The sequence below is a fragment of the Narcine bancroftii genome, chromosome 2, assembly GCF_036971445.1.
Source record: "Narcine bancroftii isolate sNarBan1 chromosome 2, sNarBan1.hap1, whole genome shotgun sequence".
Classification (NCBI taxonomy): Eukaryota; Metazoa; Chordata; class Chondrichthyes; order Torpediniformes; family Narcinidae; genus Narcine; species Narcine bancroftii.
Window position 1 is genome coordinate 199,529,957 of NC_091470.1, and position 27,154 is coordinate 199,557,110.

General features: G+C 44.6%; 1 protein-coding gene across 1 annotated transcript in view; it reads left to right on the forward strand.

The window, feature by feature from the left end:
• Positions 1–133: 133 nt before the first annotated feature.
• LOC138754966 (RNA-binding protein FXR1-like) overlaps positions 134–27,154 on the forward strand; it is a 125,282-nt gene continuing 98,261 nt past the window's right edge. Inside the window, exon 1 of the mRNA XM_069920057.1 lies at positions 134–500. Coding sequence (XP_069776158.1) covers positions 450–500 — 51 coding nt within the window. The 5' untranslated portion in view covers positions 134–449. The remainder of the gene's footprint in view (positions 501–27,154) is intronic.

The following is a 27,154-nucleotide window of genomic DNA, read 5'->3' on the forward strand; positions in this document are numbered from 1 at the left end:
AAAGGGCAGGGTACCACCTCATCAATCCCCTCGCGCCTGTCAGCACCAACGGATTTTTCAGGAATGTCAGCACAACCAATAGAAATGCAGGCCGATTGTCCAATCATCGCGCTCGGAGGGCGGAGTAGCGGCGTCGGAGAGCCAACGGCCGCAAGAGATCACTCGCCTTGATGTGGGGGAGGGGGTGCGGTCGCGGAAGATGGACGGACAGTCAGACCAACGAGAGGAGGGAGAGCTAAATGATTGACGGAGTCGTCGGACTAATTGTGGCAGCGGGTTTAGGCAACCGTAACGCTATTGGCTGAGGGTGTCGAATCAACGAGGGCAGTGGGCGTGGTCGACGGGGAAGGCGGGCCGTTGCTAATAGCCGGAGCAGAGACGGCGAAAGGGCTTTTTGGTTATCGGCGGGTGGCTCGGCGAGGCTCCGCGTCGGCGGCGGCGGCTCGGCGATGGACGGGCTGGCGGTGGAGGTGCGCGGCTCCAACGGCGCCTTCTACAAGGTGAGGGGAGGCGGCGAGCGGAGCCCAGTCCCGGCCGCCGCTGCGGCCATCTCCTCCCACTCCCCCCGCCCCCCTGGGCCTGGGGGAAAGGGCCGTGGTCCGGGCTTGGGCCCTGGTGGGGGTGGGGGAAACAGGCCGCGGGCCTTCCCCACACCCCCACCCAGGCCTAGAATGGACGCAGCAGCCACATTCGGGATCCCCCTCTTTCGGGGGTCCCTCCCCCTCACACCCTCTCCCCACCCCATCCCGGGGGTTTCCCCCCCATCCCGGGGGTTCTCCCCATCCATCCCGGGGGTTCTCCCCCCCCCCATCCCGGGGGTTCTCCCCCCCCCCCATCCCGGGGGTTCTCCCCCCCCCCCATCCCGGGGGTTCTCCCCCCCCCCATCCCGGGGGTTCTCCCCCCCCCCATCCCGGGGGTTCTCCCCCCCCCCATCCCGGGGGTTCTCCCCCCCCCCCCATCCCGGGGGTTCTCCCCATCCCGGGGGTTCTCCCCCCCCCATCCCGGGGGTTCTCCCCCCCCCCATCCCGGGGGTTCTCCCCCCCCCCCCATCCCGGGGGTTCTCCCCCCCCCCATCCCGGGGGTTCTCCCCCCCCCATCCCGGGGGTTCTCCCCCCCCATTCCTCCCTCCCCATGGGGTCTCCCCTCCCTCCCTCCCTCCCCATGGGGTGCCCCCTCCCTCCCTCCCCTTGGGGTGCCCCCTCCCTCCCTCCCTCCCCTTGGGGTGCCCCCTCCCTCCCTCCCCTTGGGGTGCCCCCTCCCTCCCTCCCCTTGGGGTGCCCCCTCCCTCCCTCCCCTTGGGGTGCCCCCTCCCTCCCTCCCCTTGGGGTGCCCCCTCCCTCCCTCCCCTTGGGGTGCCCCCTCCCTCCCTCCCCTTGGGGTGCCCCCTCCCTCCCTCCCCTTGGGGTGCCCCCTCCCTCCCTCCCCTTGGGGTGCCCCCTCCCTCCCTCCCCTTGGGGTGCCCCCTCCCTCCCTCCCCTTGGGGTGCCCCCTCCCTCCCTCCCTCCCCTTGGGGTGCCCCCTCCCTCTTCAGGTTCCCTTTTGAGCCCAACCCCCTCCATCCCAACTCCCAAGGGTCACCCGACCACACACCTCCTCTCCACCCCACTCCCGAGGATCTCCACCCCCTTCTACCCCAACCCTCGTCTCCCTACCACCCACCCCAACCCCTGAGTGCCTCCTTTCCACCCACCCCAACCCCTGAGTGCCTCCCTTCCACCCACCCCAACCCCTGAGTGCCTCCCTTCCACCCACCCCAACCCCTGAGTGCCTCCCTTCCACCCACCCCAACCCCTGAGTGCCTCCCACCCACCCCCTGAGTGCCTCCCACCCACCCCAACCCCTGAGTGCCTCCCTTCCACCCACCCCAAACCCTGAGTGCCTCCCTTCCACCCACCCCAACCCCTGTGCCTCCCTTCCACCCACCCCAACCCCTGAGTGCCTCCCTTCCACCCACCCCAACCCCTGAGTGCCTCCCTTCCACCCACCCCAACCCCTGAGTGCCTCCCTTCCACCCACCCCAACCCCTGAGTGCCTCCCTTCCACCCACCCCAACCCCTGAGTGCCTCCCTTCCACCCACCCCAACCCCTGAGTGCCTCCCTTCCACCCACCCCAACCCCTGTGCCTCCCTTCCACCCACCCCAACCCCTGAGTGCCTCCCTTCCACCCACCCCAACCCCTGAGTGCCTCCCTTCCACCCACCCCAACCCCTGAGTGCCTCCCTTCCACCCACCCCAACCCCTGAGTGCCTCCCTTCCACCCACCCCAACCCCTGAGTGCCTCCCTTTCACCCACCCCAACCCCTGAGGGTCACTCTCACCCTACTCCTGAAGGTCTCACAACAACCTACTGCATTATCCAGGGGTGGCCCTGAGCGTCTCCCTATGCTTCATTCCCTCGCCCATCCCACTCTGAGGGTTCTCCCTCCAACTCATCCCCTCACCTATCCCTTGTGTTTCTCCTACTCCTGATTTTCTCAACAAACCCCATGCTCTGTCCATCCCTTATTCTCTCCATATCATCCCACTGTATCCACCTCTGAGATTTCCACACCCTACCTTTTCAATTCCTGGGCCCCTTGTTTCATCTCACTAATTCCACCTGACCTCCTCCTCCCCCCACCCAAAGTTGAGTTGTCAATCTATCTCCTGACCCTTTCAATTTGATGTGGTAGACATCACTGGCTTGGCTGGATTCCTGGTTGCCGTGATGTTGATAACATTTAGTCTTGTTCTATATGTTGCCAATCCATGCCTGTCTGCATTGGTGTGTGTTTTCAAACTATTTCCATGAGATGCTTGTAACTGCAGCTGTAAACAAATATTTTTGTGGTTGGCTTTCTTTCTCTTGCCCGACCCATCCCCTCTTGTTGTTGCATATTAATAATTTCCTTAATTCTGTTAGGTTCTGCTCTCTGCTTGAGGTGAGGGGTGAGAATGAAGCAATTGTAGATGACAGCCAAGCTTTTATGCTCGCCTTTTTGAGTCAGAAGGCTTTGCACTTGTGAATAGTGCAAGTCACCCAAAGCCAGGGCCAGGGCCAAGTTGTAGACGTTTTGAGGAAGATGCAGAGAATTCTGGAGTCTGGGGATCAATCCATTGATACCACGGTGTGTTTGGTGGAGAGATGCATAATCCTCTGCATTACTGAGAGCATTACACTTGGACTTGTGGCCCATAAACAGGCCATTTGGCCCAACTCGTCCACACTTTGAGCTGGTTCCATGGAGACAAATAGAACTAGTCCATAATGCCTGGTCAGGCCTGCTGTATAACTTAGACTGTGTTTGGGCCATGCCCTGCAAATCTTTCCTATTGTAATGCATGTGCTATTTTTCAGTAGAACCTTTGCCGGTGGCCTCCTGAGGTAAACCTTCTGAGCAGCAACATTTATTCCTCCCTTATCCACCTATTACCTCCTTACTTTGGGACTGTGCTCCTCCCCTTGCCCACTATTTTTTTCGGGTGCCTGGTGACATTTTTCCATAGCTTGGTGAAGGGCTCGAGCCTGAAGCGTTGGTGATGTATTTTTACTTTTGCTATATAAAAGGACACTGTTTGGCCTGCTGAGTTTCTCCAGCTTTGTGCTTTTACTTCGGTGTCTGCAGACTTTCGTGTTTTACTTAGTCCTCAGCGTCCTATTATCTGAATATTTAATAGGACCAATTTGGCTGCTGAGTTGGCTGTAACAGCCACCTATCTATATGGTAGCCCTCTTCCAGTGATCTAAAATGTTGATATTGAAGCATAAAATTACAAATCTATTAATAGGTCAACCAGACTAATATATTTGTGAAATCTGTGTAGTTTGGCCAAGTAAAGGTTGGTCATCATTCCAAATGGTGACCCATCTCCAAACGGATATCTTAGGGGAATTTGTATGCGTTCTTAAAATGTCATGAACAAATGCAGAAAATAAATCAAAAAGGCTAATGAATATACCATATATATAAGGGAGCTTGTATCTGTGCACCTACTCTGCGATCGTTTAGTTACACCATGTGTGGGCACTGGTCCTCATGATGGCTATTTTTAGCCCTCGGGGTGGGGGGAGTGTTGTATAACTTCCCAGACTGCTACCTCCAATCCTGGGTGGCATTGTGCAGTTGGGACCTTTGCTGGGGCTCGTGTCTGGCTATCAATTAGAAACCTTTGCTGAAGTCACTCCTCCATTCCAATCTAAAATGTATTTTGTGCACCTGACCCAATATCTCCTTGTGCGAGTGAGGATTTGGTCTGGTAACACTAGTAAAGTGTTTTGCTGTTCTAAGGGTGCGACATAATTGTGCTATGCAGTTAGAGGATCAGTTTTCTACCTACCGTATATGTCAGCGTATGAGATGACCCTAGACTTTCCACCCACAATGTAGGTTTTGAGCTGTGCCTTTTCTATAGGACGTCCACCCCAAGTCTGGCACTTACCATTGACCAGTGGAGTGATACTGTCACAATATTTTAATACCAAATTACCCTGTAATAGTTTTAAAATAAACTGCTGGCAGCTCCTGTATCAGACTGTTTTAAAGCCTATGCAGACCCGATGGCAGTCGAACTGGGTGGATGGACCCCGCCCCGCCGGGTCACGCTGAGACTGTTGGACACGTGTGGGTTTGCCCCCACTGAACTAGCGATGCCCCTCACTCAATGTGCATGCATTCTTTTTGCTTTTGCTACGTATGTAGGTGAGGTGGGCTGTCAGCACGAGGAAGGTGCGCTGGGGGCCTGACCGGGACAATTTAGTCGAAACTGGCAGGATTGAATAGGATATGGAGGGGATGGCATTGAGACTTCACTGTCAAGATTCGGATTTTAGACCCGGCATACAAGCTTCGAGGTTCTTGGTGCTGATAGATTTTCTCTTTGACAGAACATAGAACACAGGGATGCGCTAACATGATGTCAAAATGAAACTGAAACCCTTAAAAGAAATCCCTCAATGCTTTTCATTTTCATGTGTTGATTGAAAAGCCTCTTAAATGCTTCACCACTGCTCCTGATAGCCTGTTCCTGCAGGTAGGTGACCAAAGCTGTACCCAAATTTGGCCTCAGCAATATTCTGTACAACTTCAACAAAGTATCCTGACTCCTGTGCTTAGAACTTTGATTTATTAAAGCCAGCTTTCTTTGTGACCCAATCTACCTCTGATTCTACTTTCAGTATCAGTTTCTCTGCACAAATCCTACCCACATTTGTCATCCCAAACTGTAAAACCTAATCATATTTGTCCATTAAATTCCATCTAATTTTGCAGCCCATTTTTTCAGCTGGCCCATTTCCCATTGCAAACTTTGAAATCCTCCCTTGCCGTCCACACCACCACCAATCTTATTGCCTAAATTTCCAAATTTGCTGATCCATTTTACCATGTTATCATCCAGATCATTGATTTCGATGACAATCCCTGAGCCACAGGCCTTCAGTCAGAGGCAATCCTTTAGGGTCTTTAAGACTGTAGGCACGTAATGGCACAATCACCGAAATTTGCTCTTACATGGGCAGTCTAGAAAAGAATGTGCAGGAATTTTTAGTCAATTCCTGCACCGCAATTTATCCTGCAGGACCCCTACTACTTTTTGAGGGAAGCCTGCAGTCTAAATCACACCACAAAACTCATCTTGTGAATCCAATGTCCAGCTGGTGACACAGGCCATGTTGATCCACGTAAAAGCACCGGGACTAACGCTCACAGGAACTTAAGGCATGCAGTGTAAATGATCACAAGGTGAGTAATTATGTTAAATTTTTCATATTTTTCCAACATTGTTGTCTTTAAAAAATAACTCTTGACTACAACTCTGCTTCTTGCAAAACATGTCTGATCCAACTTATTATCTTGTCCTGGATACTGACTCTTTTTGACCAACCTCCCATGTGGGAACTTGTTGATTAAAATCCTTTTAATACAGGTATTTAATGGGAATAATGACCTGACTGCCTACTGTCAATAGATTTTCTGCATTCACTATTGCAAAAGTTTCAAACGGTACAGTAGTTGATGTGAGAATGGCAACCATATGGGACGGACTGGTTAGCCCAAAGGTGTTACAATGTCAGCAGTTGGGACCGGAGTTCAAATCCCGCGCCATCTAAGGAATTTGTACATTCTCCCTGTATCTGTGTAGGTTTTTCCTTGGTACCTCAGTTTTCTCCCACCATTCAAAAAATGTACAAGGGCTGCAGGTCAAATTGGGTGTCAAAGGCTCCTGGACTGACAGGACCTGTTACAGTGCTGTATGTCTAAAATTTAATTTAAAACCTCGTGCGGATCTGAGCAGTTGGTTTTGAAAGGAAAATTACTGGAATTTTGGACAACTACATGTGTTCCCTGGCCTTAGAATAACAGCATTAGACTTGGAATCATGGAATATTCAGCACAGCAGGTCATTGTCTATGCTGACTTTAGTTTTGTGTTGGGGGCTTGAAATACCTTCACTGGCATGGAAGAGGTGAGGGCTGGTGTGCTCAGATTCTTTTCTGGGATAGCTGAAATTGCTCCACTGTATCGAGCAGGCATTATTAAGTTCAATTCCTTATCATCTGATTACACAAGTACAACTCGACAAAAGTGTTCTCCAGTCGATGCAAAACACGCAGACACACAACCAGACATAACTCACATACAAACAATACATGTATAGGATAAATGTGCATACAGTAAAATCCCTGTTATACCTAACCATGCGACCTACGTCCCACAGAGACAGCTGAAGAAGATGGTTATCTATAATGGGACCAGCCAGAGCAAAACTAAACCCAAAGAATTTAACCTATTTCTCATCAACGAATTGTGTCAATTTAGAAAAAAAAATGTTAAAAAAGATCCTAAAATTGCCAACATAGGTTTTTTTTGAAAACTTCAGTTCTATTTTGATCCAAGAGGGGAAATTCACTAACATCCAAATGTAATAATAAAAGGAAATTACATATATTAATTGCCCAATAATAATCCTCCATTCCTTTTAGTTTTTTGAAGATCGGCTTTATTTATACATGTTTTTTTTCCCCTTTCATATATAAGTAGAAATAACTGAATCTAATGGGCTAAAAAAGGATTTAGGAATAAAAATTGGTAAAGCTTGAAAAAATACAGAAATTTAGGCAAAATGTTCTTTTTAATTGAATTAGTACGACCCATCATTGTAATAGATAGGGTAACTGTCCCAATAATAGTAGTTTAATCTTATTGAGTAATAGCAAAAAATTCTCTTTCCCTAAATTTTTATATCTTTTCGTAATTGTAATTCCTAAATATTTGAATAGATCTTTCACTATTTTAAGCGAGAAATTAGAATAGCTTACCAAAGATCTTTTTAAGGGTAAAAGTTCACTCTTAATAATTTTTTATTTTTCACACTGTGAACCATATCAACCAAAATATGTACAAACATATCTCATTTGTACAATGGTCTTTTCTCCCCTTTCCTCCCCCCCACCCCAGTAAAAGTTCACTCTTATGTAAATTTAACTTGTAATCTGAAAACTGGCTAAATTGTGCAAACAAAGTTAATATATTTGGTATAGAAATCTCAGGATTTGAAATAAAAAGCAATAAATCATCTACATAAAGAGATACTTTGTTCAATTCCACATATAGTTATACCTTTGAATCCTCTACCCTGTCGGAGAACAACAGCTAATGGTTTCAGTACTGTATCGAAATGCAAAGGACATAATGGGCAACCTTGCTGCATTCCCCTGTTAAGCCTAAAAATTTTTGATTGTTGTAAATTAGAACAAATTGAAGCCATAGGGCATGAATATAATAATTTAATCCATTTAAAGAAGTTTGGAGCAAAATTGAATTTTTGTAAGATAGCAAATAGATACTCCCATTCCACCTGATCAAACACTTTCTCAGCATCTAATGAAAGAACACATTCTGTTGCTGTGGTGGAGAGTAATATAAAATATTCAATAGTTGATGTATGTTAGAGAATAATGATTTTTTAATAAAACCAGTTTGGTCAGAGTCTATAATTATTGCTAGAATATTTTCTAATCTATGTGCTAAAATCTTGGATAGAAGCTTCATATCAACATTAAATAATGAGATGCAAGTTCTGTTGACTTTTTCTCAGGAGACTTTGAACAGCACCTCAAAATTTTAATACATTACCTAACATCAGGGCAAGATGGGTTTTGGTGATCATTTAAGGAAGGTTAAGCGATGTGGAAAGAAAATGCTTCAGTTTGGGGCTCAAGCAGTTGAAACCATGCTGTCTGTGGGGAAAAGAAGAAACACAGATACTTCAGATTTGGCCAGATGACCTGGAAGATGGGAAGTTGACATTTGAGGCATTGTTGTGTAGGTCAGTGAATTGACGTACCCATGGATGAATGGACTAGTGAGATGCCCAGATTGCCTTGTGTTTTGATCAGCACTGTTGTTCCACAATGTTGTTCTGTGGCCCTGGCTTGAATTAATGTTTCTAATTCTTTTAAACCTAGTTTCAAAAGTCCATGTCCTACTTTGCGCTGAGTGTAAAAGTGCAAAAATGGTGCATTTGGCTGCACCTGTTGTTCATCCAGGCACTTGGATAGACTAGATCCTGAATGTTTATGGCATTGTGCTAAAAGTTGACTGGATCAGTGATTAAGTCTAGCACACTTGATTCTTGCAAAATAAAAATTAATCAGTGCAAGCCTGGCCAGTGAAAGAGTTAAATGTTTTGAAGCTTGGTTCATTTCTCTTATCCATCTTAATATGCTGCATTAACAAATGTGGAGATGTTCAATGAAAGAGTCATGGTATGCAATTTACAACCAATGCTTGACTTGAATGACATTTGTGAGATTTTTTTCATTAGCTTTGAATAGGCAAATTATTGGAATGGGAACCAAACACGAGCCCAGTGGAACTTGAACAGGATGGCACAGATAGCATAGCGGTTTGTGCAACACTATAACGGCGCCAGCAACCTGGGTTTGAATCTGGTGCTGTCTCTAAGGCGTGTAATTTCTCCCCATGTCTGCATGAGTTTCCTCGGGGGCTCAATTTTCTTCCCACCCTTTAAAATATACAGGGGTTGTAACTTAATTGGGTGGCACGGGCTCGTGGGCCAGCAGGACTTGTTACCATAATATTAAAGAAATTGTTGTTCTACAATTGTATTCACTGTAAAGGGATCAGGACCAGTTTTTAAAAAATGGACTGCAAAATGACAGATGAAATTTAATGGACAAGTATGGTGAGGTTTTGCTCTTTGGGGAGACGAACCTGGATAGGACCTGCATGGTAAACTGTAGGGAACTGCAGCGTGTAGTAGAACAAAGGTATCTGGGAATACAGATACATTATTGCTTGAAATTGCCATCACAAGTAAATGGGGTCATAAAGCTTTTTGGCACATTGGCCTTCAGATGTTTTGTTGCAGTTGCTGAGTGGAGAAAATAGTGTTCCTTATTAGCTGTGGCCTGTTACACTGGTAGTGATAAATTCCCTTTGCTCTTCACTATTAAGAATATGGGTGAAGAGCCCTTGACCAGAGTCCTGATCTTTATGACAACCATACTTTCTTTAGTCCTACTTTACAGCTCAAAAAACAAGAAGCCTGGCCCAACACATTAATGGCATCATGAAGAAATCACGTCAGCGCCTCTACTTCCTCAGGAGTTTGCGGAGGTTTGGTGCAGATTTCTACGGATGTGTGGTGGAAAGTGTGCCAACCAGTTGCATCACAGTCCAATATCCCTGAGCCTAAAGCTCTGCAAAAGGTAGTGGACACAGCCCAGGACATCCACAGGCAAAACCCTCCCCACCATCGAGAACATCTATGGGAAATGCTGCTGTCAGAGAGCAGCTGCAGTCATTCAAAGACCCACAACCACCCAGCACACGCTCTGTTCTTGCTGCTGCCATCAAGAAAGAGGCATTGGTGCCATAAGACTCTCACCACCAGGTTCAGAAATAGCTGTTACCCCTCAACGATGAATTCAATTTAAGGACTCTTGCACTTTTTTCCCTTTTTCTTCTCCATATTGCACAGTCAGTTTGTTTACATTTTTTATTTGTTATATTGAGTCCAGTTTTCTTTTGCACTACCATTAAGTGGAAATTCTGCCTGGCCTGCAGGAAAAATAATCTCAGGGTTGGATGTGATGTCACTCTGTTACATGGGTACACATGTTCTCTGACAATAAATTTATAATCTGAAAATGGCTAATCTTTCCTTCCCCCTGTTCTGAGTTCCTGAGTAAATATTAGCCTAGTGTGGTCTTTGTAATGTTGTATCTTAAATTTGAGGATGTAGATTATCAACATATTTGATCAATACTGACGTGAAGGGCCCCATTTCTTTGCTGTTTTTTAAAAAAAAGACCAGGCAGTGGTTTCAATGAATGCACTGGTTATTTTGTTTTATTTCCCAATCTGATACCTGTTGTGCGGCAAAATCCATAAAAAATTTGTCAGATTCTGTCATCTTGACTGATGCCATTTGCATTCTCCAGCAGATCTGTATCAAAGGTTTTATTTCAACCGGTTAAGATTTTTAAACTGATTCCACCATTGGGGGGTGGGGGGGTGTGGAATCGCCCCACTCCAATCCTAATTTTTCCGATGACGGTCAGCTTTTCCCTCTGTCAACCTTCTGACGTCTGGTTCAATTCCCTACCTCTCCTCCACACTGCCTTTTCCAGTTTATTGCGAGCAACTTCACTGAACAAAGTTCTTGAACTTTGAGGCTGGCAGGGATTGGCCACCATAAGCTGAAGAGATCTGATGAGTGTTTCCCAGATGTATTGTCAGTCGGCCTGTGTCCTGCCTTGTGCTCAAAACCCCAGCATAGGTTTGGATTACCCTTTCCCACCTCCAAGAGAGCTCCCAGTCGTGTGAGAACTCCCCGCAAACCTTTTGTCTTCTTCTGAATTTCCCCATTGAGACAAGTGCCTATTCTTTTTTTTAAAATTTTTTTATTTTTCACACCATAAATCACATTAGCCATGATATACACTATTTCTTTTTCACACATATACAGTGACTTTTTCTCCCCCCCCCCCCTCCTCCCAAGCCACCCCCCCACCCCCCTCCTCTCATCCATTTTAGGTATACAATCTAGGTTGCATTAAGCCAGTCAGACAATGTTGTCATTCAACAAAATTACACCAGAAATTCTACTGAGTCCATTCTTTTCTTTCCTTCTCCTTCCATCAACTTAGGTAATGTTTGTCCCCGGTAGGTTAGACAAGTGCCTATTCTTGCATCAAAATTGTACTTGCGCTTTGTTTTATCAGATCACAGAATAGTACTGTATCTGAGGGCATATGGCCCTTTGTGCTTATGCCAGCTCCTTGAAAGCTCTCCAGTTTGTCTCACTCCCTCCTCTCTGTGGCTGTACAAATATTTATCTCATTTCCCTTTGAAAGATGCTAATGAATTTGCTTTCTTTTTCAGCAACTCATTCCAATTTTAACTTGCTGTACTTTCGTTTTTTGTGATTGTATCCTGTTGGTTTTTGCTTTGACCACTGCACCTCTGTTTAGGATCCCATTCTGCTATTTGAGAATGTATAAAAACTGACAGGATCCCATAGGAGTAGAAATAGGCTATTTAGCCCATTGAGTCTGCCCCGCCATTCAATCCTGAGCTGATCCATTCTTCCACTCTGCCCTGCTGCCCAGCCTTCTCCCCATAACCTTTAATGCTCTGGTTAATCAATCTCTGCCTTACATGACCTGGCCTCTACAACTGCCTGTGGCAACAAATTCCACAAATTCACTTCCCTCTGGCTGAAGAAATTCTTCTGCATCTCTGTTCTAAGTGGACACCCTTCAATCCTGAAGTTGGGCCCTCTTGTCCTAGACTTTCCCACCATGAGAAACAACTTCTCTACATCTGATCATACATTTCAAAATCCAAAATGTTTCAATGAAATCCCCCCTACTCCCCATTCTCCTAAATTCCTATGAGTACAGGCCAATAGCCATATAGCTCCTAATATGATAACCCTTTCAATCTTGGAATCATCCTTGTGAACGTCTGAACTCTCTTGAACATTAACACATCCTTTCTCAAATGAGCCCAAGACTGTTCATGATACTCCAAGAAATGTCTTACCACTGCTTTCTAAAGTCTCAACATCACATCCCTGCTCTTGTATTCTATTTCTTCTGAAATGAATTTCAGCATCATCTTTGGCCAGGTTGGAGAAGGTGTGGCAAAGAGATGATCATCGGTGTCCAAATGAGCGTTTAGTTGAGGGAAGGTTGGGAAAAGAAAAACATGAAGGAAGAAAAGTGTTGCAGCGTCAGAATGCCGATTTGGAGCAGTCGACCATTTGGACCTCCTTTAACATCTCCTCACTTGTCAGGAAGGCACAACAGCAACTGCATTTCCTGAGAAGACTGAAGTGGGCAAGGCTACTGACCATCATGTCAACATTCTACAGGATCTCCATCCAGAGCATCCTGGCTGGGCTGCATCACAGTGTGGTAAGGTTGCTGCAGAGAAATGGATTGGAGGTCAATCCACAGGACCAGAAGAATGGCAGACAGGGTCATTTGTATCTCCCTCCCCTCCCAAACTACGTGATCTACAGGGATCATTGTCGGAAGAGGGCATGGAAGATGGTTAAGACCTTTCAGCTGCTCCCGTTGCGAAAGGGGTGCAAGAGCTTCGGAGCCAGAACCACCAGGCTGAGGAACAGCTTCCCACGGGGAGTGAGAATGCTGAACGAACAAAGGAACTGTTCTCTGATAGTTGCATATTGACAAAACAATATTTATTTGTATTTATGAATACTTGTCCTGCATGTGTATTGTTTGTTTGCATGAGTGTTATGCCTAGTTGTGTGACTGCATGTTTTGCACTGAGGATGAGAGAATTATGTTTCATCAAGTTGTGCAATTAAATGATAATAAACTTGACTTAACAGTAGCTGTTCAAGTGAGGTTTGGCTTGGCTGGGTGTGGCACAACCTGAGAAAAATGGGAATTCTAGGGATTTTCTGTTGGGCAATGTTTTGTTTCATATTGTTCCCAGACATTGAGGGGATTAGTTGTCTGGGGAGAACTGGCTTGCAACTCCTCTTGGCGTTACCAGTTGATAGGAACTTCATGAATAGAACACTGAGTCACGTGAGTACCTGGAGGTGAAGCCAATGGGTGCACTCCTAACTGGCTTTCTAAATGGAAAGCATGCTTGCATTTTCCACTCTGGAGGGTTTGCCAAAGCTGTCTCTAATTATTAGGGATGGAGGGACAGTGATGTTATTGTCTCTGGTCTTCAGCTTCTGGCACTTGGGAAACCACTCATTTAACTTTAATTTTTTTAAAATTTAGAAATACAGCACGGTAACAAGCCATTTCGGCCCATGTGACCTTGCCATCCAATTTGCACCCCATTAACCTCCATTTTGAACGGTGTGAGGAAGCCGGAGTCCCCGTAGACATGGGGAGAATGTACAAACTCCTTTCAGACAGCGCGCGATTCGAACGCCAGTCCTGTCCCGGTCACTGATGGCCGTAAAGGCATTACACTAACTGCTATGCCACTGTTGTGACTTTCTAGCTTTTCGTCCTTGTTGCCCATGTTGTCCTGGGATCTCTGTAACAATAGGCAAAAATACGATGCTGGAGAAACTCGGCAGGTCAAACTGTACTTTATAGAGCAAAGATAAAGTATACATAACCAACATTTCGGTCCTTGTATTTTATATAACAAAATGTTTAGTTAATAAACTGTCAAAGTGTACCTGCTTATCTCTTTATTCTCCCTCAAAAGTACTGCCTGAAATGTGGCATTCTCCCAGGCTTCACACTGCTCCTAATGCAAACACCCCAACAAATGATCTAGTAACAGAAATTTGTAGCTGGGTTTTAGATAATAAATCTGGAATTTGAAACAAGCAATGGTAATAATGAAAATGAAATTGTCATGAAGATCTTTCTGATTCCTTGATAAGAATATGAAGTGGGATTTGTACTTTGCCCTCACTCACTTTTTGCATCTCTGTTGAGGCTTTACAAGGCACTGGTGAGACCTCACTTGGAGTGTTCTCAGCAGTTTTGGACTCCACATGTGCTGACATTGGAGAAAGTACAAAAGAGGTTCACCAGGATGATTCTGGGAATGAAGGGTTTATATAAGGAGCAATGATAGCTCTTGGCATGTATTCATTGGAATTTAGGAGAATAGGGAGGGGGAAATCTCATTGCTTGGACAAAGTAGAAAGGTTGTTTCCCATGGTGTATTTAAGGCAGAGATTGATGGGTTCTTGATTAGCCGGGGCATCAATTTATGGGGAGAAGGCCGGGCAGTGGGGGTGAGTGGGGAAAATGGATCAGCTCGTGATTGAATGGTGGGACAGACTGCATTTCTGCTCCTATGTCTTGTAGTCTTGATTCTCTGTTCCTCAGAAGGAAATCTGTCGCATAACCTGGTCAAGGCTATATGTGACTTCAAACCCACATCATCGATGGTTCTGAATTTCTTATGACACCACGTAAACCACGTGGTAATAAGGAAAGTATCAAAGTCTGGCCTTCTGATTCCTTCATCTCTTGAATTAAATATTGTTGGAGGTGTTTGGAACTTTGGGGAAGGATGTAGCTGTCTGTGGGCTGGAAACAATTTGGCTGTACATTTCTTCTCCACAGTTAGTAAATTGTTCTCACTCTTTTACAAATTCATTTCCAACAATATTTATGAAATGCATAATTTGTCCACATGAGTGGCACGGTTAGCATATCAGATAGTGCAGTGCAGGACTTAATTTATGGAAAAGTAGGGTTATTATTTCCAATGTCTTCAGAAAGTGGTGTGCTATGGTGCTGTTGATGTTTTGTTTGTGAACTGGAATTACATTTGGTTAGGAGACAGTACCAGGTTTCAGATAGAAAGGAACCCAGGTTTTAATGAGGGAGGGTAAACTCTCCATTGCCCTGAGAATTGGTGTTTGAGATGTGTGGAAAAACGTGTGCAAAACATACAAACTCCAATTGTAAATCTCAACATGTTGAACGTAAAATGGCATTCAACCTTACCAATTCCTCTCCATTTTCCATCTGTCATAAAGTCCTGTGTGTAACCAAGGGGATGGTGCTGGTCGGCCCCTCTTCACGGACACTGTCCAAGGTTTACAGAGTGATCAGTCAACCTGAGGCAGTCAACTGAGTCATCGTAACAAAGCAAACAACAATAGAAGCTGGCCGTTTTTTTATTCCAAGCGCCAAATGTTTTGAGAGTTTTGCCAGGTCCCTGCTGCAGCAGGGCAGTAACTTTTTGTTGTACTAAATGAGCATCTGGGATAGGATTGCACCACACCTTGAGCTGGTTTCTCGACCTTGTATGTAACCTTGTTACAGAAGGAAATACTTTTACTCAGTATCTCTGGTGGCCCATTGGTTGTGAGGATTTTCAGCTTGCAATGAGTTCTTTCAATGGTGCTAATGCTGAGATGTTTCACCCACAGAGCTGAGTCTGCCACTTGATATGCATGTTAAATATCAATTTTCTTTTGTTTCTCCCTCCCTCTGGACCTCCCCATTGTGTTACTAAAGCAAGGGTACTTTTGCATCTTCAATGGTTTAAGGTCTGATGAGGTCTTGGAGTTCACTTTTTTACTTTTTATTACTTTATTACTTTTTATTTGACAAGCAGGATAGAGGCGCTCCATTACAATTGGTCTCTTGCAGATATGTACAAGCTCCTATAAAATAATAATGAGATGAATGACTCCGTAACCCATTACATTGCCTCATTCTTCCTGTGCCACAGACATGCATGTTATTGTTGCATTCAGCTTGGCTGTCATTGTTCAAGTCAAGTTTATTGTCGTCTGATTGTACAAGCACTACCCAGTTAAAAAGCATTCTCCAGTCCTCTCTGTGAAACATGCAGACACAACCAGACATAACTCCCATACAGGCATGTGCAGGACAAGTATTTCATCCATATAAATAAATATGACAATCAACATTCTCACTCCACATGGGAAGAAGCTGTTCCTCAGCCTGGTGGTGCTGGCTCTGATCCTCCTGTATCTCTTCCCTGATGAAGCAGCTGAAAGTTGCTGTGTGCGGAGTAGAAGGGGTCCTCAATGATTTTGCTTGCCCTCTTCCAACAACGATCCCAGTAGATCATGTCAGTGCGGGGGGAGGGAGATTTTGTTGTGGATTGACCTCCAATCCATTTCTCTGCAGCAACCATACCACACTGTGATGCAGTCGGCCAGGACACTCTTGATAGAGCTTGGTAGCCTTGCCCGCTTCAGTCTTCTCAGGGAGTGCAGTCACTGTTGCACCTTCCTGACAAGTGAGGAGAAGTTGAGGTGATGAATCTTCATCTCCAAAAATTGGTCTAAAATCTTTGAGAGTGAGTAAATTGGTAGAATTAGAAAAAATGTCAAAAGGTTTTGAAAGAAGTAATGGAGGAAATGGCATGAGCTCTGTCATTTTCTAGTCTTCTGATGAATGGGGACTAAATGTTTAACCTAAGGAGATAGATCGGCTCATTAAGTGGTGTCACAACAACAATCTTGCACTCGGCATTGACAAAACCAAGTAGATGATCATGGACTTCAGGAGGAAACCAGAAGAACATTAATCAGTCCTTGGTGAGGGGTCAGCAGTATGGAGCTGGTCAAGAACTTCAAAATCCTGGCTGACAGCATCTCTGAGGATCTGTCCTGGAGCCTCCTTGTCAATGCTGCTATGTTTTGAGAAGTTTGAGGAGATTTGGTATGTCACCGGAGATCTACAAACTTCTACAGGTGTACCGTGGAGAGCATTCTGGCTGGTTGCCTCACTGGTACGGAGGTGCCAACAACACTTGGGACAAGAAAAATTTCAGAAGGTTGTTAACTCGACCTGTGAGATCATGGGCACCAGTCTTCACTCCATCGAGGACATCTATAAGAGTCGATGACTGAAGAAAGCTGCCTCTCTCCTCAAGGACCCCCACCACCCAGGCCCTGCCCTCTTCACTGCCACCATCAGGAAGGAGGTCCAGGAGCCTGAAGATGAGCACCCAGCAGCACAAAAAACAGCATTTTCCCCTCTGCCACCAGATTCCTGAATGATCAATGAACCAAAGACACCGCCTTACTTTGATTTTTCCGAGCACTATTTTTATTCATTTTGTACGGTGGTTTATATAAATGTTTGCTCTGTGATACTGCAGCAAAACAAATTTTGTGACTTGTTCATGGCAATAAATTCTGATTCTGATTGGCCAAATGCAGCAAGTGGGACTAGTGTGGGTGGAGCATGTTGGTCGGTGTGGGCAAATTGGGCCGGTTTTCATGCTGCCTGACTCTGGCTGGTTAGCTCTGGCTGTGGGACTGAAGCTGAGATAAAAACACAGGCTGGCTGCAGCCATTGCTGGGAAATGGGGAAATGTAGAGAGGTTCAAGCCTAGGCCTGTGGTCAGCTGTATACTTAGCTATGATGGGCTCAAATGCGGCACGGTTTGCATAGCGGTTAGCGCAACGCCTTTACAGCACCAGCGGATGGGACCAGGTTTCGAATCCTGTGCTCTCTGTAAGGAGTTTGTATATTCTCCCCGTGTCTGCATGGATTTTTCCCCAGGAGCTCCAGTTTCCTCCCACCTTTCCAAACGTACCGGGGGTTGTAGGTTAATTGGGTGGTAAGGACGTGGGCTGGAATGGCCTGTGCTATATGTCTAAATTTAAAAAAAAATTAATTAAAATTTGAAAGCTAACAGCCACCTGTTAGCTCCAGAATGGGGAAATGCAGAGAGGTTCAAACCGGGTCTGTGGTCATCTGTGTACTTGGCTATTACTGCCTCAAGCAGCTGTGGTTTAGGTGCACAAAGTAGTTTACTCCCCTGGTTCCAATTAAATGCAGCAGCCACGAGGGGTTGCAGACTCCAGGGAAGCGGAGGACTGCCGCAGGGCACCTGAAAATGGGGAAAGCTCTACCTGCTTGAGAAGGAGAAGCAGAGGAGGTGACCCACAGAACGATGACCACTGGCAGCGGACTGGCAAGGGGTTCTGCGACTGGAGACAAGGAACCCACGCAGGCTGCGGGGCTGCTAGTGAGAGTGAACAAGGGATTCACACCGGGCTGGAGGGGTTCCAGGTATTGGAGCTGGGTCGCGAGAGGGCGTTGAAGAAGCTCCAGGCTTCATGATCATGTCAGAGGTTCAGATCTGAGGCTTAGGCTGCTGATGGTTTGGACTGAACTTTCTGTGGCTGCAGAAGTGCTGAACGTGCAGTGACCGGAGGGTGGGGATCTCCCTCTTGCTTCTCTTTGTCAGAGGCACTTCAGACAATGTTTGCCAATGGCAAATCTGTCTGCCTTACAGCAGATGAAAACAAATTCCGTGTAATAGTGCACTCTCTATTACATGAAAATAAATTGAATCTTGATCTTGAAACCTCCTACTTGTGCCTCAAGCTTTATCTCTGCAGGCTTTTGGACACCTGATTCCTCTTGTACTTTTATTGTATAATAGCTAAGTGCCTAGATTTGTTGATCTCTGTTGGACGGTCCCCAAGGTTAAAAATGAATCTTGACTATCTTGTCTAGATGCTTATTAGAAAGCTCGTGCAGGCATTCCCCATATTAGTGGGGTTGAGCTCTTATAAAACAGACTGTTTTGCAATTTTCCATCAGACAAAGCTGTGTCATCTTGTGTCAAGAAAGGAGTTGCTTTTTCACAAGTTCCGTGAGTGAATTGAGATTTTAGGATGGTGATTTGAGGGTTGTACAAGGGTGAATTTTCCCTCAGGTGAACAGCCCTAACGGGGTTGCTTGCACAGTTCTGCAGAGCATTGATCCCATCCATGGTGTTGGAATGGAGAACTCCTCTTTTCATTGGAAGTATTGAACATGCTCATAAATCTGCTGGAGAATGAAAAGCTGCTCCAATTGATGTTTATTTTGGAACCATCATAAATCTTTTTGAATTGTAGTAATGCTGTATCATTGGTCCTGGCCTTTTTATCCAGCCTCCTAAGCTGCTGTAAAATTTGCATGAGAGAACCTGGGCTCTGATTATTAAAAAAATCATCGATGCATGTTAATGCAACTGCCATTTCAAATTGAATGAACTGGGAATCTCATCTGGAGAAAGGACTTTGGTCACAGACTACAAAACTTAATGTTTCTGTGATCGCTGGTCTTCTGACTGATATCTTCATAATTTTGTTAATAAGATGAGGAGTTACTGCCTCTCCCTGCCAATGAAATTGATGTACAGCAAACAATGTGGAAGAACAGAGGGACCTTGGGGTCCAAACCCATCCATCTCTCAAGGTCGCTGTGCAGATTGATAGGATCATTAAGAAGGCCTATGGAATGCTGGGCTTCTTTAGTCAGGGGATTGAATTCAAGAGTCGAGAGGTCATGTTGCAACTCTCCAAATTCTAAGTGTGAGACCAACACTTAGAATATTGTGTTCATTTGTGGTCACTTCATTTACAGGAAGATTGTGGAAGGTATGGAGAGAGAGTGCAGAGGATGTTGCCTGGATTGGAAAACAAGAGACATGGTTAGCAGAGCTTTGGAGCGTAGAAGCATGAGAGGAGACTTGATAGAAGTCTACAAGATTATGAGAAGCCGCATGGATAGGGTGGACAGCCAGCACCTGTTTCCCAGGGCAGGAATACCAAATACCAGAGTACAAAGGTAAGGGAAGGAAGTTTAGGGAGACATCAGGGGTTTGTTTTTGTACACAGAGTTGTGGGTGCCTGGAATGGCTTGCCAGGGATGGTGGTGGAAGCTGAAGCAGGGGCATTTAAGAGATTCTTAGATAGGCACATGAATGAAAGAAAAATAGAGGGTTACAGGGTAGGGAAGGTTGAGTACTTAAAGAATATATGGATCGGCACAACATCAAGGGCTGAAGGGCCTGACTGTGCTGTGGTGTTCTGTGTGTGTCTTGGCCTAGTCTCACTTCCCAGTTGCGTTCTGCTGTTGATCATATCTCCTTCAAAGTTTCGAAAGGAGTGAAACGCAAGATTTTGCATATGCTGTGATTGTAATAAAAACATAGAAATGCCGGAGGAACTCAGCCGGTCTCACAGTGTCCATAGGAGGTAATGAAACATTACTAACGAGAATTGATTTTGCCACTGTGAAAGGAGACAGAAGGAAGAGGAGGGAGAGAAAGAAAAAGGGGAGATCAGCAGCCTTCTGCTCCGATTTCTTCTGTACTCAGCTCCATATGACACTCCCTGAACACTCATGGCTGCGTGGCTTGACACCGATTCACCTCCATCAATAAACTTGCATGTGACCATCCTCGTAGGGCCGATCCCAGAATATAAAAGGGAGGTTGAGAGACGAGTGGCTTGGTGCCAGGCCACGACCTCCCTCAATGTCAGCAAGACCAAGGGGCTGTCCAAAGACTTCCAGAAGAAGGATGGCTCTCTGTACCCTCTTTTTTATTTTTAAAATTTAAAAAAAATTTTTCACACTATGAACCATATTGACCAAAATACACACAAACATTTCCCTCTTGAATATACAGTGTCATTTTCTTCCCCCCTCCCTCCTTCACCCCCCCACCCACTCAATGTTCAACCTATATGATACATTAAACCCATTAAACAATATAATCACAATGAAAACAAGAAATTTGTGTCTTCTACTTTTACACACTGGGTCAGCTCATTTCGTCTTCTCCTGTCATTTTAGGCGGTGGAGGTCCGCGGTAGGACTTCTCTGTTGTGTTCCATGTACGGTTCCCAAATTTGTTCGAATACTGTGATGTTATTTCTTAAATTGTTATTTTTTCCAATGGAATACATTCATTCATTTCTATGTAGCATTGCTGTATTTTCAGGCTCTCTTCTAATTTCCAGGTTGACATAATACATTATTTTGCTACAGCTAAGGCTATCATAATAAATCTTTTTTGTGCTCCATCCAAATCGAGTCCAAGTTCTTTACTTCTTATATTACTTAGAAGAAAGATCTCTGGATTTTTTGGTATGTTGCTTTTGTGATTTTATTTAATACCTGGTTTAGATCTTCCCAAAACTTTTCCACTTTCTCACATGCCCAAATTGCATGTACTGTTGTTCCCGTTTCCTTCCTACAACGAAAACATCTGTCTGATACTGTTGGGTCCCATTTATTTAACTTTTGGGGTGTGGTGTATAGCCTGTGTAACCAATTATATTGTATCATGCATAACCTTGTGTTTATTGTATTTCTCATAGTTCCAGAGCATAGCTTTTCCCATGTTTCATTCTTTATCTTTATGTTTAGATCTTGTTCCCATTTTTGTTTGGGTTTACAACTTGTTTCCTCTTTCTCTGCAGTTTGATGTACATGATTGTTATAAATCTTTTAATTATCATTGTGTCTGTCATCACATATTCAAAATTGCTTCCTTCTGGTAACCTCAGTCTGCTTCCCAATTTGTCCTTCAAGTAGGTTTTCAGTTGGTCGTATGCAAACATTGAGTTATACCATATTTGTCTTTCATTTGTTCAAAAGACAATAAATTATTTCCCGAAAAACAATTTTCTATTCTTTTGATCCCTTTTCTCTCCCATTCTCTAAAGGAAAGGCTATCTATTGTGAAAGGGATTAGTTGATTTTACATCAGTATTAGTTTTGATAGTTGATAATTTGTCTTATTCCTTTTTTCGTGAATCTTCTTCCAAATGTTGAGCAGATGGTGCAGTACTGGTGAATTCCTATGTTGCACCAGCTTTTCATCCCACTTATATAGTATATATTCGGGTACTTTCTCCCCTATTTTATCTAGCTCTAATCTGGTCCAATCTGGTTTTTCCCTTGTTTGATAAAAATCTGATGGGTATCTTAATTGTCCTGCTCTATAATAATTCTTAAAGTTTGATAGCTGTAAGCCCCCTTGTTTGTACCATTCTGTTAATTTATCCAGCGCTATCTCGGTTTCCCCCCCCTTTCCATAAGAATTTCCTTATTATTTTCTTTAGCTCTTGAAGAATTTCTCTTTTAAGTGAATTGATAACGATTGAAATAGGTATTGTATCCTTGGGAAGATATTCATTTTAATGCAATTTACCCTTTCTATCAGTGTTAGTGGTAAGTTTATCCAATGTTCTAAGTCACACATGTCAAACTCTGGCCCGCAATATAATTATATTTGGCCCGCAAGATCATATTAAATATATATTAGAGTTGGCCCGCTGCCCGCCGCGCCAGTATAGCACATGCACACTGAAGGTGAAAATGAAGACACCGGAGGTGTGGAGGGATCTCAGAGTCCTGAATCCTGGGGATCGGAGCGCCGCACTCAACCCGCCCGGCTCCCGGACACACAGATGCGGCTGGAGTTGGGGACCATCCTCGCTGGGTCTGCGCTTCAGCGGCGATGCCGGATCGAACGTCTCGTTGGCGATGCCTTCCCCCTCGCTCTGTGCGCGGCAGACCCTGCCTCCCGCTCCTTTTGTTGGAGATGAGCCCGGCGCCGTGAGATCGCAGTTTAATCCCTCTCCAACCATGGGAGGGGGGTGGGAGCAACGCGCTCTTCTCAGCCAATTCCTCCACCGCCCCGGACGCCAGCGTTTCAACGGGGGGTTCGGGTGCCTTCGTCAGGAGACCGACCTGTTGGTCCAAGACAAGGGGAGAGCGTACAAACTCCTCACAGACAGCACCTGAACTCGGGTGAACGTGGAGCTGCGACCCCACATTCCACATCAGGACTGTGTGTAAGATTGGGAGCAGTGAGACGGAAGCTTATTTTGTTCCTGTGATTTAAGCCTTTCTTGGGGTGGGGGAGGCAGTCCTTCTCTGACCACTTGCCTAACAATTAACCTAATCAGATGTGGAGTTACCACAATACAACAGTTCTCAACCTTTTTCTTTCCACTCGCGTCCCTGTGCCATTGGTGCTCTGTGATTAGTAAGGGATTGCTTAAGGTGGTCTGTGGGTGGAAAGAAAAAGTTTGAAGACCACTGCTTTAATCATCCCTCATTGACTCGTCATGTACACGGTTTCAGAACGCTAAAGGAAATGGGCCAATGATAATGAAAGAGTTTATCCAAAACTATTATTAAACATTTATTTTAATAAGAAAAAGTTTAACATTACATTTGTTGAAAGAAGAGAAAACATGCAGATGTTGTTGAAAATTTTAGTTCGGCCCTCGACTTAGTCCAAGTTTTTAATTTTGGCCCTCCGTGAATTTGAGTTTGACACCCCTGTTCTAAGTCGTTTTGTAATTTCTTCATTAATGGCTGATAATTTAGTTTGTATGGATGGCCTAGATTATTATCTGTTGTATACCTAGGTATCGAATTGCTTGTGTTTACCATCTAAATGGTGATTCTTTCTTAAACTTTGTGAAATCCGCATTATTCATTGGCATTGCTTCACCTTTATTTGTGTTGATCTTGTACCCCGATACTTCTCCATATTCCTTCAATTTCTTATGTAATTCTTTTATTGATATTTCTGGTTCTGTTAAGTATACTATGATGTCATCTGCAAATAGACTGATTTTTATATTCCTTCTCTTTTATTTTTATCCCTCTTATTTTATTTTCTGTTCTTATCAGTTCTGCCAGTGGTTCTATAGCTAACGCGAACAGTGAGGGAGATTGTGGACATCCCTGCCTAGATGATCTGCTTAATTTAAATTGGCTTGATAAATATCCATTTACTGTCACCTTGACCAATGGTCCCTTATATAATGCTTTAATCCAATTAATATATTTCTCTGGTAGGTTGAACCTCTGTAGTACTTTGAATAAATAATTCCATTCTACTCTGTCGAAGGCTTTCTCTGCGTCTAAGGCAACCGCCACTGTTGGCGTCTTGTTTCCTTGTACTGCATGGATTAAGTTAATGAACTTACAGATATTGTCCTTGTTCGTTTTTTCTTAATAAATCCAGTTTGATCTAGTTTTACTGTTTTTTGGTACACAGTCGGCCAATCTGTTTGGTAATAGTTTAGCTATTATATAATCTTTGTTAAGTAGAGATATTGGACTGTACGATGCTGGTGTTAGTGGCTCTTTCCCCATCTTTGGTATTACTGTAATTATTGCTGTTTTGCAAGAATCTGGCATGTTTTGTGTTTCTTCAATCTGGTTTATTACTTCCAGGAGAGGAGGAATTAATAAGTTTTTAAATGTTTTATAGAATTCTATTGGGAGTCCATCCTCTCCCAGCGTTTTATTGTTTTGTAGTTTTTTTTAATATATCCTGTATTTCCTTTATTTCAAATTATTTTATTTTGCTCCTCTTGCAATTTTGGTAGTTCACTTTTAGCTAGAAACTCATCTATTTTGTCTTCTTTCCCTTCGTTCTCAGTTCGATATAGTTGCTCGTAGAATTCCTTGAAGTTTTCATTGATCTCAGTTGGGCCTGTCTGTTTTATTGATGCTGAGGTGGAGTAAGTAGACAGTTGCAAGTTCCTGGAATAAACATCACCAACCACCTGTCCTGCTTCATAACCAAGAAAATGTATCTGTGCCTCGACTTCCTCAGAAACCTGAGGAACTTTGACTTGTCACCTGCCTCTCTTAATTGCTACAGATGCACTATTGAAAGCATCCTGTCAGCATCCTTTTAGGGTGGCACATTTGGTGTAGCGGTTAGCGCAACACTTTTACAGTGCCAGCGATTGGAGCTGGACCAGGGTTCAAATCCTGTGCTGTCTATAAGGAGTTTGTATGTTCTCCCCTTGTCTGCTTGGGTTTTCTCCGGGGGCTCCAGTTTCCTCCCATCATTCAAAAAAATGTACTGGGGGTGTAGGTTAATGGGATATAAATTGGGCAGCACGGACTCGTGAGCCTAAATGGCCTGTTACTGTGGTGTTTGTATGTCACTGCGTTCCATTACTCGAAAAGAAACTGCATTGCTGTGAACGCAGCTCAGGCTGTCACGCAAACCCCTCTCCATCAATTCCATCGTCACTTCCAGCTGTTTAAGAAAAGCTGCCAACAACTTAAGAGTCAACCCCACCCCGGCCGCAATCTTGCCACCTCCATCAGCAGAAGATTCACTTGTGTGAAATCACACACCACTAGATTCAAGGACTGCTTCTTTCCTGTCTTAATAGACTCTTGAATGAACCCCACACGTAAAAAAAATGCTGCCTTTGCTCTGTACTAATTGATCACTCTCTGTTGCCCTTTTCACATTGGCTAAATGCTAAATTGGTTGTTCAACGAACAGGTTCAAAATAGCATTTTTGCCGTTCACACTGGACCAATGTTAACCCGTTCTCTGCGCCCTTTCACACTCATCACCCAGCATCCCAGAGCAAATGGGACGCCTATTCTCCAGTGGCAATGTCCTGCATGCACCCTGTCCCTTTCATAATGGGCTAACTGATGACACAGATTCAAAACCAATCAGCGATGATACTATTTCCGTAGGTGGTTCATCCCCAGGGCGATCTGACGCCTGCGTGCCGGTTCGCACGCGTTCACACTGGCATGTTAACTGATTAATTACTGGGTTAATTGCCAGTGCGAATGTGGTTTGTGATTCTATACCCTCTGTTTTTCCTGGATAAGTTGACGAGCTGGATGGCTTGCAAGATTTTGTTTGTCTCAGTTCATGTAACATTAAACTTGAAAGAACTAACTAGAACTGGACAAAATTGTTCTCCAGTAGCTGTTAATCAATTTTAGCAGTTTTAGTTCCTGCATGACCTGTCTGCTCTTGTAAGCTTTGCCGTGGCTAATGAGAGTATTCTGTGTGTAATTTGTATTTGGTATGGAGTTTTAACGAAAGTACATGTTCACTAAAATTTCTGCAGTGTGCAGAAGCTGATAAATTCTGTTCTACGTCAACTTCAAAATATTCACTGATTAAGTTTGGGAACAATGTTTTGATCACTGCCCCTTTTCTTTGAAATGGTGAAATTTCCAATGAACACAATCAAATAATTTATGCTGAAAGCTGTCTAATTTGAGACTGACTTATTACTGAACTGAAAATCTGTCATGTTTTATAGTAGGTGCTCACCAAGGGAGGTGAAGGAAGGACTATTGAGTTAAGACAATGCTGGAGACACAACTTACTTTATATTGCAAAGATAAAGACACATAATCAATGTTCTGAGCTTGAGGCCTTCAAGGTCTGGTAGGCAGGCACTGAATAAAATGGTGGGAGTCAGGGGGAGGAGCACAGGGACGCAGGCAAGGTAATAGGTGGATAAGGGAGAGCACAGCAGAAATCGGGGGGGGGGGGAGGGAGTAGCTGTGAATGGAGAGGGAACAGAGAAAAGACGGAAAGGGAAGAGAAAGAATGGGGAGTAGGCCAGCAGAAAATGGAGAAGTCTGTTAATGCCATCTAGTTGGAGAGTGCCCAGATGGGAAGGTAAGTGTTGTTACTCCAATTTATGCCTTGGTTTGGCAGTGCAAGAGGCCATGGACAGACATGTTAGCGCAGATTTGAAATGGTTGGTCACTGAGGCGGACAGAGCAAAGGTGCTCAGCGAAGCGATCTCCCAGTCTGCGTCCAGTCTTTCTGATGTTGAGAAGGCCATAATGGGAGCAGTAGATGGCTCCTGCAGATTCATGAGTGAAGTGTTGTGTCACTTGGAAGGACAGCGCGAGGGCTATTTACATGATGGTGTCATCGTATCTGTTAGACTTATTACTTTGTTATATCTCCCAAAGTTTGCTGTCTACATTGAGGGCCTCATTTCACCCTGTGCCACCTCTGGGTCATGAAACCCCAGAACCTAATATCTACCTCAACTTTTGTGGTATTGATGTGCTAGTGAATAAGGAGAGCACAAAGGTGTAATGAGAAGTTTGAGAGTTAAGTAACTGAATTTTCCTGTCTTAGTCACAGAGATGTAAACCCACCTGACCTCACAAAGGCGTTTGAGTGAATAATTGGAGACTATAGATGCATTTTTCTCAAATTTGGCTGCCTGCGGAAATTTTTCTCCATCTTGCAAACTCTTCCACTATTGATTCAAGTTTGGTACGGGCTTGGATGAGGAAGGCTGCAGCATTGGCCTAACACATTTCTACTGCAGAGCACCTAATTTCCAACGAGCTTCTTTCTGGAGTGAGCCAGTGTGCTGAACTGAGAGATCTTTCAGATGTAAGCCAACAAGTCGCAGTCCAACTATGACGCTTGCACGTTTAGAGGATGAGCTGCAAGGTTTTTTTTTCCAAGAGTGTATTGAGCAAAGTCTCTCTGCAAACTTGCCCTGTTGTACAACACTGGAGAGCATGGGCCACATACCAAATCTTGGGAGTTGTCTTTCAGTGAAGACAGACATT